The sequence below is a fragment of the Lepidochelys kempii genome, chromosome 8, assembly GCF_965140285.1.
Source record: "Lepidochelys kempii isolate rLepKem1 chromosome 8, rLepKem1.hap1, whole genome shotgun sequence".
Classification (NCBI taxonomy): Eukaryota; Metazoa; Chordata; order Testudines; family Cheloniidae; genus Lepidochelys; species Lepidochelys kempii.
The window spans coordinates 50417269-50430842 of record NC_136387.1 but is presented as its reverse complement, the minus strand read 5'-3'; the positions used below and the strand labels follow the sequence as shown (position 1 = coordinate 50430842).

General features: G+C 53.6%; 1 protein-coding gene across 1 annotated transcript in view; it reads right to left on the bottom strand.

Annotated features, from left to right (window-relative positions):
* PAPPA2 (pappalysin 2) overlaps positions 1–12234 on the bottom strand; it is a 170969-nt gene extending 158735 nt beyond the window's left edge. The window contains exons 1-2 of the mRNA XM_073358102.2: positions 11586–12234; positions 560–1622 (exon numbers count right to left, since the gene is read on the bottom strand). Coding sequence (XP_073214203.1) covers positions 560–1622; positions 11586–12234 — 1712 coding nt within the window. The remainder of the gene's footprint in view (positions 1–559; positions 1623–11585) is intronic.
* Between the last annotated feature and the right edge of the window lie 1340 nt (positions 12235–13574).

Below are 13574 nucleotides of genomic sequence, written 5' to 3'. Positions count from 1 at the left end.
TCCTAGTTCCTATTGGATGTCTGTCCACCAAAAGAACAGCCACTGTGAATTTGGAAAATGGCAGGAGCCCCTCAGAACAGGCCCAGGACTGGAATAGCAGGGGCTACAGATAAGGGCTAAAGTATGCTGAGAGAGAGATGTAAAGCTGGCGCTAGACATAAGCAGACTAAGTGATTGCTTAGGGCCTTGAGTAGCGCAAGGGGGCTCCCTATTTGCTTTTGATTATTTGCTGTTTTAGTATTGTGGGGGGCGCGGATACTCCTGCTAAGGCCCCCCATGCGCAAGCACTGGCTCTGGAGAAGTGTGTGGAAGAAGGGGTTGTGTCAGGACTGCAATGGTGGAGCAACAGGTCACGGCTCAGGTGCACTAGAAGATGTGGACATGAGAATGGAACAGCAGGGGGTATTGGCAGTCTGGACAGAGGTGTGCTAGCAGAGCCGTGTGTATGCGGAGCCTAGCACTGGACTAGCAGAGGTATTGCCTTGCGTGCACACAGGTGCCCTGGTAGAGCTGTGTGGGAGCCTACACTGCCCCTGAGCCTCCCCATGCCCTTGCCTACCGTTGGGGTGAGTCTGGGTCGAAGCAGGTCCTCCGGACGTCAGCTACCTCGGGGTCGCAGCAGTCCCCATCGTCGAAGTCGTCCAGCATGTTGTTGCACTCCATGTGGCAGACACCGTCCCGTCTCTTCCAGGAGTAGCAGCGCCCCTGCAGGCGGCAGTCGCCCCCATCGTAGCCAGTCAACGGGTGCTCACACTCAGGGTCGCAGTGGTCGTTGCCAATCTTGCTGGGCTCGCAGTTGACCAGGATGGTGCGGTGGCGCAGGGAGGAGTTGTGCACCTCGTGCAGGCTCAGCTGCCAGCTGATGTTGTAGCGGGCGAAGGCCTCGCTCAGGGCCTGGTGCTGGCGTGCCATCTGCTCCCGGCTGACAGTGGGGTGGAGCCCCTGGTCGTCGTGGACGTTGACCACCCGATACCGCACCACCTTCTCGCTGCGCAGTGGCCAGTGCCCGTTGTAGCGGGAGATCAGCTCCACGTTGTCGCAGGCTGTTTGCCCGCAGGCCGGGGGCGCCGGTGGAGACAGCAGCTCAGGCTCTGGCGCATGGAGGAACTCGAGCAGCGGGTAACCCCCGTCCTTGAAGGCCACCCACTGCTCCTCCAGGTGGGCGAAGCCGGCCCCAAGCACCATGGCAGCCTCCCCACTCTCGCTCTTCTGTAAGAAGCCACGCTGCAGCCTGGCCTGGGGCAGAGCCACGCTCCAGAGCGCCAGTGACGCCAGGTGCCCGCGGAAGTTGTGCCCGTCCTCGGAGCTGTCCCCTCCCAGAATCAAGCTGCGGCAGGAGGCCATGAAGGGACTATGCAGGGCGCCGGCCTGCCAATTGCTGTTGCTGACCCGCACCCCGTCCAGGTAGAGCGTCATCCACTGCCCGTCATACGTGGCGGCCACGTGAGTCCAGGTGTTGAGCTGATAGCGGCGGTAGCCAGACACCACGGTGGCTCTCCTCATCCGGTCTGTCCTGAGCGAGAAGAAGAAGCGGGCATCCTTCTTCCCTGGGTGCTGCAGCGTGCGAATGCCCAGCGCCCAGCCCTTGTCGCTGGCCACGTGGGAGCAATTGTCAAACACACCTGCAGGGGGCAGAAGGAGAGAGCAGAGAAGGGACTCATAAAACATAAAGCGAGGGACAGGAGAGACTGTGATGGGAAAGCAGCCCGGCCAAGTGACAGGAGAGCTGGGACTCCTGCTGCTGTGCCCCACAGGTTCAGAGAGAGGGGGAGGAGGGTCTTGTGGAACCTGGCAGAACCTCTTAAACCCTCACTCTGCTGCTGAGCTAAAGGATGCTCTGGGGCCTGCTATGGGAACCAGAGGGCTCCATGTCCTGGTGCCCTGTCCCAAGGCTGCAGCCATTCCACAGCGTCCTCCTGGAGATTTCTCCCCCTCCTGCCCAACTGCCCGCACAACCCACACATCTCGCAGAGGGCGGGTGAGCTCATGGCTAATGCAGGCCCTTTCTCAAGGCCTACACATGCTCTCCCCACTCCCCAACCACCCATGCATGACACATGCCCTTGGAGAGTGCTTCCAAGGGCCATGCACTACGCTTCCTCGATACGAGGCCCTGAATGAGTACAAGCACCCACACCTGGCCCCGTCACAGAGCTGCTGCCACTAGAGTCAGAACTTTTGTTGACAGAGCACTGTGGGCCCTGCTCACCACAGCTGGGCCTGGCGGGTGCTTCCCGGGAGACACTGCCTAGCTGGTACACTAAAGCAATGGCCTAAGCACGCTTTGCATTTCCTTGAAATTCATAGCTGCCACTGGCAAGACACGCTGCAGGAACCCACGCCACCATGTCCGCTAGAGAACCTTCCACCAGTGGAATCCTCTGGCGCTTCCCAGGCGTTGGGCGTCATAGGCCAAGGGAGGCTAAGCCACCCCAAATAGCCAGGCGTGGCCCCACCCATGCTCCGCTCTGAGGCCCTGCCCACGCTGCTCCTCTTCCTGCCCTTGCTCAACCTCTCCCCCAAAGCTGGCGAGGGCTGGGGCTGGAGCTAGGGTGGATGGGCTGGCAGGCTGGGACTTGGGGTGGCTGGGGCTGGGCTCCTCCGGCCACGGTGGGGAGCACAGGGCTCCGGCAGGGAAGGGGGGCAGAAGGGTGGGGCCTCTGGCAGAAGGGGCAAAGCCGGGGTCTAGCCTCCTCAAACATGCGGTTCACAGGCCGCCCATGTTCCCAAGCCCTCAGCCGACTCCGAAAGCATTGCTGTCTCTCGGGGGAGGGAGGAGGTATCTAAAGCAGCGGCGCAGTCAGGAGAGCAACACCAGAAGCAATAACTCAAAACACATGTCATCTGTTTTTCTGTTGGGGGAAGGGGCAGGGAAGGGGAATCTTGGCCAGATTGAAAACACAAGCATAAATTAACCTGATCTGAGTCAAGAGAACAGGCCGCCGGGTGCTCTGCCGGGTGCCACTGCTGTCTGCAGAAGCAATTAGCAGGTGGAGGGACAGCTAGGGGAGGGGAGAGACTGATGGGAGAACAGAACAGAGAGTAAGCAAAGGGAGAAAGAGAGGGAACGGGGAGAAGGGAGGGAAGGAGAAAGTATGAGAGGCGAGAGCGCGAGTCTGAAGCAAGCGAGGTGTTTTTGAGCAGCTCTCCGAACAGTGTTCCTCTGGGATGGGATTAGATGCTAAGCTTTTTATCTGCAGGCCAAAGCTTTTAAGAATTAGAACACGGCAACCCCAAGCAAAATAGACTCCTCCAGGAATTGTTTCCCTCACAGCTTCAAGACAGATTTACAGCTTTGCTTCACGCTCTAGTTTTCTTCTCAGTCATGCACTCAGCATGGGTGGGCAAGGGTCAGAGAGGGAAAGGAAGGACTCATTCCCCCTCCCCAGACCTGGTACAGCACAGACAGGTGTGATGCAAGCCACCTGTATGCCGCAGCAATGCACCTCAGCCCAGCTAGAGGACAGCTAGCCGGGAAGGGCAGGTGAGTCTCCAAGTCTCCTATATTTTTCTCAGGTATAATTAATTTTCAGTGGGTTTGCACTAGTGGTGGGTTTGGCCTCAGGTCTCTTTGCACCTACCCTTACATGCATTTGGGGGAGAGGGGCAATTTTCAAAAGTGCCTAAGTGACCGAGGCAGCTAAATCCCATTGGCTGTCATTGAAACAGCCTCCTAAGGATGTATGTCACTTCTGGAAATGGGCCTTAAACCAACCTAACCCTAAGTCACTCAGGGCCAGATCTTTAAAAGGTATGTACGTGCCTAATGACATTTTTAAAAGCCAGTAGGCTCCTAACAGTCACTGAAATCAATAAATGCCTGGAAAAATCCAGCTAGGAGCCTAAATACCTTCAAATAGCTGGCTCTTTGGCATTTTGAAAACATTACCCTTTGTGTTTCAAAACCAGCTTAAGTTAAACGGATGCAACTTTCTCCTGCAGACAGGGCCATCAATCAGTGTTTAAAGAGATTTAGCCGAAGTGGTACAAAGCCCTGTGTGGACACATTCAGTTCTGTATAAAGCAAGCCAAAGTCAGTTTGGCTTAAACCAACTCCTAGTCTGTCTAATTTAGGGTTTCATACTGCTGTCCATCACTGGAGTATGACAGTGTTAACTGACTTGAGCTAAACTGTAATTAGCCTGGTTTATGCTGACATCAGTGTGTCCACACAGCCCTTTTGCACCAATTTAACTAAATCTTTTTTTTTTTAAATCACATCTTCAAATTAAGCCAGCACCACTTTCTCATGTAGACAAGTTTGACCGAGATTTTCCAAAGTGACTGGGGTCTTGGAGGGCATCAACATTTGGGTGGCCAGTTTGAAATATCTTTTAAGAGAGTGGATGCTCTGCCCCAGACCCCTTTTCAAGGGTCTCTAATTGGGCGCATGAAATCTGAGGCACCCAGAATCATGGCTCCCTTTTTAAAATCTTGGCCCTCACCTAAGCCCAACAGCTCACAGCAGCAAAATGGAATTCAAACCATCTAGAAAAACCAGCAAACAGAAAAGCAACTGAGCCCTCCAACCCCTGTCTGGGGATCCCGCCTTGAAGGGAGAGTTCATGATAACTCTTCAACACCACTCCTCTCTCTGCCTCTCAGAACCCCTTGCCCTCCCGTTCACCACTGAGACACATCATTGCCAGATGTGGTGGCTCCCACGCAGAGATGTCAGACACTGCTAAGTGTACCTGCAGTGCGTTATACACATGCCTCTCACACGCATACCCTTTCCTCTTGCTCACAACTCCAAGATGTCCTGCGCTCCAATACTGCTCCTGAGTCTGCCCTCTGTCTACACCTGGGGCACTTTCAGAGCCCCCTCTTCTCAATCTCCTGCCTCAATGCATCTCTCTCTGCTCCTGTACTACAGAATGGCTCCCTTTTTGCTAAGGTCTTGTCTACACACAGACGTTGCCCTGGATTAATTGAAATCAGTTTAGAAACAGATCAAGGCCTGGTCTATACTAGGAAACTAGGTCAGTATTACTCCCTGAGCAACTCAGTTAAACCAATCTAACCCCAGGTGTAGACAGCGCTAGGTCAACAGGAGAATTCTCCCATCAGCCTAGCTGTGGCCTCTCAGGGGGATGGATTACCTACACCAACGGGAGGTAGCATCTTCACTGAAGCGCTACAGTGACACAGCTGCAGTGGTGCCGCTGTAGTGGTTTGTGTGTAGACAAGCCCTTAGTTAAACTGGCATAAACCTGTGCTGACACCCTTATATTGCCTTAAATCTGGCTTGAATCAATTTCCCTTTCGCCTGTCAATTACCTGTAATTTGCAAGTGCAGGCCAAATCAATACAAGCCAGGTTTAAACTGATTTAAGAGGGTCCACATGCAAGGGTGCATTGGCTCAACTAAACTGGTTTGTAGACCTGGCCTGAGACTTACTTACAACCAAAATGGTACAAGCTCCTCTATACACACAGACCAATGTGTCTCAAGTTCACAGCACCCTCTGCCATTCCAGTCCTGTCTTTCTGCCTATTGCATGTCCAACCTGGCCATCACCATGGTATCTAGACATTATGTACACAAACGAAGGAGCAACAGTGATCTGGAAAGCTCAGACTTTCTATCCCTCCACAGCCGTCATGGTTTTCCTCTTGCTTATGTTCCCTGGGGAAGTCGTAGCTGGGCGTTCTGTGGTCTTCTCTATTTCAGAGAGGCCTGTGCAAAAAGATGTGGAAGAGGAGGAGTAGCCACTCATCCTGACCCTTTGGAATATGTCCAAGGAAAACAAGCAGAACCAGGTTAAGATGACTCCACTAATTCCTGCCAGATCTTATAAACAATCCAGCCTTGTGGTCAGCTATGCCAAAGGCTGCTAATACCTCTCATATAGGATATCAGCATGGATGTTCCTTGCATGTACAGGTCACCCGCTGCCATGCTAAGACCAGGCACGGCACCACTGCACTTCAATCCCGACCTATAATACCTCTTGATAATCCAGGCCAGCAGCTCTGCCCTTGCACCTGACCTTCAAAGATTTCAGCAAAGGCAGGGCCAAGTTAAAGAGGAATTCTGACCCAAGTTTTGGAGGCGATGACATGGAGAATTACAGCTTAGAAAATAATCCACAGCAGCTGCCTGTTGTGATGTAACTAAGACAAGAAGAGAGGGGAGAAAAGGGGAACAGAGAACAGAAGCTGCTATTCACATAACTGATAACCCGGGCTAATGCTAGACATGTGTCCCAGAGGAGACAGGAACAAGGACAAGGCATGTGTATTGGGCCATTCCACAATGGAAGGGATGAGGTGAAGTAGTAACGCCCTGGGAAGGCAGGAAAATAGAGCCCAGCCAAGAGAGCAGAGTGCTGGGGATGCTGCAAAAGAGGGAGAGAATAATCAATAGCCTCAAGAGCAGCAATGGGGAGAGAGCAGGATCCATGCTCAGATGCAAGGAACAAGGCATCTTCAACTCTTAGAGAAAGGTACTCTGGATTGGAGAAAAGCCTGAATGCCTCGAAGGGCAGAGAATAGCACTTGCTAATGAAAGGTGGATGTAGATGGGATGTTAGTTAGGGAGCACCGAGGGCTGGGTAAGGCAGGGAGAGCTGGCAGGCATGCTGGGTTTCAGGTGGATCAGGGAAGATGAGCGACCAGAATTCAAATGCAATGGTGGAATCTTTTCCAGCTGCAAAAGTTAGAATGTAGCAAATATCTGAGCAGAGGAAGGGTGGTTGGGAGAAGTGTTCATGAGGACAGGACAGTGAAGAGTCAATACGCAGGATGTTGAGTGACACCTCATGAAAGAAACCAGATCAGAACAGCAAGTGATAGTGGGTGGACCTTCCACACATCTTTGCTGGCAGTGAGCACTGATTTGGGCAAGCCCCTCTCAGGGGTCCAGAAAGTGCTCCCTCCCCACCCCAGCCATGAGTGAGTGGTGTCAGCATGGAACAAAGACATAGGAGAGTAGAGCAACTTTAGCAGGGAGCCGCAAGGTGGAAGGGAGTGGGCAGAGGGGGGATTAGAAGGTGGAAAGAGGGAGAGAAGTTTGAAGGGGGCCACAGAAGAGTCTTGAAGTGTGTCATGGAAGCAGAATGAGGGTGAGGTGGAAGAGGTGGGTGAAGGAGAATGTGGATAGAAGCCAAAGGAGTGGTGAGACTGAGGGGTGAGAGAAAAGAAAAAGAAAAGGAAAAGGAAAAGGAAATCAAGTAATAATACAAATAATAGCCATTCATCTCTGGATCTCCGCATGCTTTATAAGGGAGCTGAGCCTTATTAGTCCCCTTTTACAGATGGGGAAACTGAGGCACATAAAGGGCAAATGATGTTCCTTAAGACACACAGTGGTGCCCTGTCCACCGCACTGTGATGCCTTCTGCAGGAGAAGGGGAGGAGTTGAGAAAACACACAGGTCATGGGAAACCAATCCCCTGGGCCATGAAGAGGCACAGCCTGCTACTCCCTAACACAGACAGGTAGCAAAGCGAGAGGGGTAGCAATGGAGTAATGACTCAGCCCAGGTGGGCCATGCTGGCGGGATGCATGGGGAGAATCACAGGGAAGCCAAAGCCCAGGACACGCTGACAAAGGAACAATCCCTGGTGCAGCAGAATCAGCTGAGAGGGGAGAGTTCTGAGGGTGTGGAGATGCCAGAAAGACAAGCTACAGGGAGGCTCAGGCCTAGGATGACTAAGCCCGGGTGACCTCACTTAGCAGGTAACAAAGACAATGTGAGGGATCCAGTTCTGTTATCTTCCTCCACTACCGCCTATAACATCTTCGGGTAGGGAGAACCCCTGACAACACCACAGGCACCCTGGGACACTATGACAGTCCTGTCCTCAGGCTCCTGCACTGATGGGGGTGGGGAGGAAACACTGAAGAGACCAAGAACTGGCGTAAGCTCAACATGCATGAAAGCACAGGCCATGCCACCTGTGCCCAGGAAACTGCTCCTCCCACATGCAGTCAGAGCTCCCAGCTGTGGACAGAGGGAGCCAATCAGGCAGTGGCTCAGAGCTGGGGTGGAAAGGGAGAGTAGCGTTCGGCTGACTCAAGCCCTAGAACCTTGGAGCTAGTGACTAACGTCGGTGCCAGTCATCATGGACAGTTCTCCCTCTCTATCTCCCAGCCTCTTGAAAATCTGGCTAGCCGGGCAGGCTAAACCCAACAGCTGCAGGCCAGAGAGCCAGAGCCAAACAGCTGCCCGGCTGGTGTATCTGCGAACAGAGTGGGGAGGGCATGGAACCCCTCAGAGGGCCAGCGGGCAGCACAATTAACACCATGTTTCTGTTTCCTTTTGTGCTGCTCGTCTCTTTTCTCCTCCTCGCCTCTCACCCAGCACCTGAGGCTGCTACCGCAGCAAAGACGCAGCTGCCGCTTCGGTGTCCCAGGGAGCTCCTGCTGCTATGGCAAGCGCTTGCCAGCCTAGTGGAAAAAAAGACATTCCAGCTACTTTCCCTTGAGGCTAAGTGGAGTTTCCGTTGGAGGAGGGAAGTCTTCTGAGCTAAGATGAGGTTACAGAAGAGCGTTAGGGCAGATGAGGGAGACCATCCATAAACGCTCACAGTGGGCTGCAGGGAGGGGATGAACACACACAAGATCAAACAGGAAGAGAAGAAGCAGAAAAGTCTTCTACACACCCATAACTGAACGCCCTCAACCTGTAAACTCTTTTGCCGCCGTTCCCACCTTTGGCGTATACCAAGCGAGACACAAATCTTGACCGGCCTATCTAATATTAAACCCCACCCACAGCACCCCCCTGACCTCAAAGGGTGGCTCCTTCTCTAAGCAGGTCTGTGAGCCTCTCCTCACCAATCTGCCATACAGAGCCAGCTCTCATGTTTTCATTCCAAGTTCTGATCTCCTGATCCACCTGAGCCAAGCCCAGCACCATCTCACAGCTGTTTCGTGGCCTCTAAGAACAGATTTGGTGGCCTAGTTCACAGTGGACAAGTGTCTATAGTACAAATGCAGCCTCAGCAGAGAGGCCCAGAATACATCGCGCCACGGAGACTGAACTCCCTTACCCTGCTAGAAGGGCTCACTCAAGAGCAGGACAGAGACAGGGTGCTGGGGCGAGGTGAGGGAAGCCTGGCCTAGCTGCTGTCACTTGTGCTGTACTTGCTCTGTTGCAAAATAAAGGCCTTGTCGTCTCCAGGGCGGGTGGATCAGCATCTTTCCTCAGCACTAAATTCACTAATGGCTGGTGGAAAAAAGACTCCTTAAAAGTTTATCAGCCATGCTCCCGCTGCAAAGCTCTTCTCCTCTCTTTCCTCCCAAAACACCTCTCTCTAGCCAGCGAGCAAGGCCCGGAGAGAAGATATATTTCTAAACAGGTGCAGGCTGGGGGGCTCGCCCTGTCCTTACGATTCCTGTGGTCCTAACCAGACTGGTCTGGCTACCTTTGTGCATGGCAATAGTGCCACCCTGTGGCCAGCAAGCATGTATTCCCTGCAGCCAGATCTCCCAGGGGGTTCCTTGGACAAAAACCAGGAGGAACTTCACTGCTATGTTCTGCTGAAGGGAACTAAACACGGGAGCCCTGCCAAGTAAGGCTGGGAATGTGGGAGAACAGCAGTGGCTAACTCAACTGGGAAGAATGGGAACCCCCACCCCCGCGCAAGCCTGCAGAATAGCAGCGGGATGCAGTGGGGATTTTAAAAGGAACCCTATGAGCTCAAGATATGCCCCCAAAGAATCTTTTCACTTGTCCTTGCTTCGCCTAACCCAGAACCAGCTGATGAAAGGAAACATAGCAACTAGTTAATAGTTTGAATCTGGTCTAGACTTCGGTCTGAATTTCCCCAAAGCCGAGTGGTATTTGGGGCTACGGAGAGGTTGTTTCAGATACATCTCTAATGATAGCATATGAATATTTCACTCGGGGGATCTCTCTGCAATGGCCAGTGACTGGGTTCAATTAACCCAAGGTGTCACCGTCAAGCTGTTACCTGCCACAGCTCAGACAGAACATAGCAGCACAGAGAGGTGGAAATTAGGTGAGGTTCATTTCCTGCACGTACATATTATTCTTCAGATGTTCCTAAATGGCAGTAATTTTTTCGGTAATGACGATAGTTATAAGACCAGATGAGTATGGGAGAGAGGTCAACTTGGTCTGAACTTAATAGGGACAAGTGGACCAGTTTGGCTACAAGAGGAATTGATCCCAACCTTCACCCAAAACTGCTTAGAGGCTCAAAAAAACAAACAAACAAAAACCACCACACACAACCACCCAGTTTGATTAATTTTCCCAAACATTATCCTTCCATTTCCCCTGTGCCCCTCCTCTTTTCAGCCCCCATTCAGGTCTGGAATTTCCAGAATGCCAGGAGGAAGGTTTGCCTCACAGTGTTTCTAGACTGACTGGAAGTGAGAAGTCACCAAATCTCCTGAGGGACTTGAGATTTCTCAACCAATGTTGCAGACCCAAGAGGTCTGCATAGTTCCTGCAAGGTTTAGAGATGCATCCAACCTTTTAGGCACTTATTGGAACTGAATCTGAACACCAAACCTTTTGGGTTGACCAATCATTTGAGATTAGGGACAGACTTCAGATACCTGAGGGGCATGTCAGGTCCACATGTTCCGAATGACTCCTTGATGGGAAAGATTAATAACCTTGTTTCCCATTTCAAGGTAACACACCATCCAGCTAGTAGCTGCCAGGTGTTTATCCCATAAGGACATACCTCCACTGATCAGTCCCAGATGCTGTTTTCTATTCAGTACTGGTGCCAGCAGCAGGTTAAGCAATTCTCAGATATGTATTTCCCCAGGGGTCTCCCTCCAGGGAAACTCCCAGACCACACAGAGTTGCTGTCTGGAGCTAAATCTTGGAGTCTGAAAAAGGTTGGGGCCACCTCCCCATAACCCTGCACCCTGTGTAGCCATTTACACTGGTGCAAAATGGGTGTAAAGCGCTGCCGAATCAGAATGGTAGGTGAGCTAAACCCGCTTTGCACAAATTGCAGGGCAATGGGGAATCAGGTCCAGAGGTGCCAATTTGAACTAAGTCTAAACTCTGCACCTTTAGCATCAGGCGGTAGGAGCTTTGAGGGATTCTGCTGGAAAGTTCTGCTGGCTCTGGATCAGACAGTCAGGATTGTGTTTTATGACTGGCATGGCTTGGCTCACACAGTTGGATGCCTCTTCACCTGCTACATCTTAATCCGCCCAGCACTTGCATGCTCTGGATGCACAAGCCCAGTTCGTGGCTGGGGGAGAGGTTACCAAGGGGCAGCCCAGGGGTACCCGGTTTGAAGAGATGGATTCATTAACCATGCCACTCTGGGCCCAACTCTACAGTTGGACCTAAATTGGAGTCTATTCATCTGGCCCACTCTTCTCCCTGCGGTGCTGGGGTTTCAGATCCAAGGGAGCCTAGTTCTAGCCCATCCCTGGCTTTACACATCTCTGCCTGGGGCTGGCACTTTGCCTCCCATGCAGCACTGCTCCAGGAGAGACCTTTCCCCATTGGTATATGGGAGCGCAGGCTGAGCAGGCAGCTCTCCCTCGCGCACTCTGTGGGGTTTGACCGCCATCGGCCGCAGGCTGGCACACAGCCCACTCCCCCAGCAGGGCGCTGCGCTGGTACAGGGTCACCTCACCTGCTATGATGGCCGGGTTGCTTTGTCCTCCCTCCGGCTTCACCCAGACCTCGATGGTGAACTCGCCCCTGGGGACCTCGGGCAGGACCTCGGGCCGCACCAGCAGCTGCTCCCGGCTCCCGGAGAAGTAGAGGGCAGAGAGGCCGCCTGGAGGGGGAGAGCTTGGCCCTCCCCAGCCCGAGCCGCTGCGCCGCCGGGAGAGCTGGCGGGGCCTAGCCCTGGGGCGTGCGCGCTGGTGCAAGTCATCGGGCTCTTCCCACGTGTCCTCCACGCTGCTGGGCTCCGCGCTCCTGCGGGACCGGAGCCGCTCCAGGCCCGGGCCTTCCCCGGGACTCCCCGCCGCGGCGTCTTGGCCCGTGGACCCGGTGCTGCTGAGAGACTCTGGGGCGCCTACGCTGCGCGCCCCCTCTCCGCGGAGCTGTGCGCCCGGGCTTTGCGCGCCTCTGCCCGGGTAGAGCGCACGGGGGTGGTGCTGCGGGATGGCCCTGGCTCGCAGGAGCTTGGTCCCTAGCCAGCATGGTTCCCCCTCCAGGGAGCCCTGGTTCTGGTCCCTCTTCAGCGCCAGCGACCGGGGGTGTCTCCAGGCTGGGTCAGAGTCAACAGCGCTGAGCACCCAGGTCGCTAGGAGCAGGGGTGTTGCCAGCAGCATACTCCTGCGCACCCAGGACCTTGAGCCAACTGGGCAGGTGGACGGGGCAAGCAGAGAAATACCCGGGCTTTTAATTAATACACGTGGCGCCGCCTGATCTCCTGCGCAGTGCGCTTCACCCAGCGGGGTCAGGGAAACGTCTCTCCCCGTTGGGATCCAAGCCCAGGTGGCTCTCTGCCCTTGCCCACTGATCTCCTGGAGTCCCTGCTCTGCTCTCTGCCTTTCCCTGGGTCTCTCCTTTCCACTGCCTGCTCAGGACACACCGCTCAGGTTTGGTGTGTTGGACAGCTGCTGCTAGCAAATGAGCGTCTGGTCATGTTCTCACATGGCTCTCCGGCTTGCGCATCCCTTCTCAGGTTCACTTCACAAACTTCCCTTCAGCATCTTTCCGGGCACAGCCTGTCTCTGCTCCTTTCCCCTCGCCTTCCCTTTGCAAGGCGTTCCTTGTTCTCTCTTCCCGCTCCCCTCGGGTGGGTCTTGGGATCACCCTCAGGGTGACCGAGGGGCACCTACAATCACGATCAATAGCCTCCCCCTCTCCACAGAGGAGTTGGAAGCCTGCAATGCAAGCTAGTGCTTAACTTCCATCAACGGGGCTTGTCCTCTGTTTGCAGCTCCTTCCTCGGGTTGGCTTTTGCGGGCTCTTCCCTTCCTGTAGACGGTCCACGTTCTTTTCAGGTGATGCCCAGTCACTGTCTGGCTCTGCGGTCCCTGAGAGATCTGCGCCCTTCTTGGGGTCTTGTGGGCTCCTGCGAAGGAAAAGACACGAGGGCAGCGCATCAGATGCACTTATCTAGAAAGTCTGGCTCTCCCCCTCGCCCTGTTTGTTTGCTTTATTTTAAAATGATGATGATGATTGATGTCCGATGCGCATCACTCCACCTCCTTCCCTCCTCCTTGTCCCCTCCTCCCTTCTGGAAATCATCACCTCCTCACATGGGCACTGGTGGATGCTGCACCTCTTGTTTTCACTCTTGTTCAGTCCAGATAATAAGAATCCACCAATAATCTCTTCCCCCCCCGCCCCATTCTAGAGTGATCCGGCCAAACTCTTGCTCAGAGACACAAAATTAACACACTTGCAGCACCTCCCCCCGTCTATCTCACTTTGCAGTTCCATTTAAGCAATGCCTTTTTGCGACTGGTTTTCTTCACGCTTGCTCTTGAAAGCCAAAGTGGTCTGTATGCTACTGGGGATGGGTAATTGCGGGGGGAAGGGTGAGTACAATTATCATAATAATTAATTATTATTAATAATGTATCGCTAAGAGCCCAGCCGTACTTATTCTGTGGGAAGCACCGTTCTGAGGTTGCATGAATCTCTCTCTCTTACTGGAAGT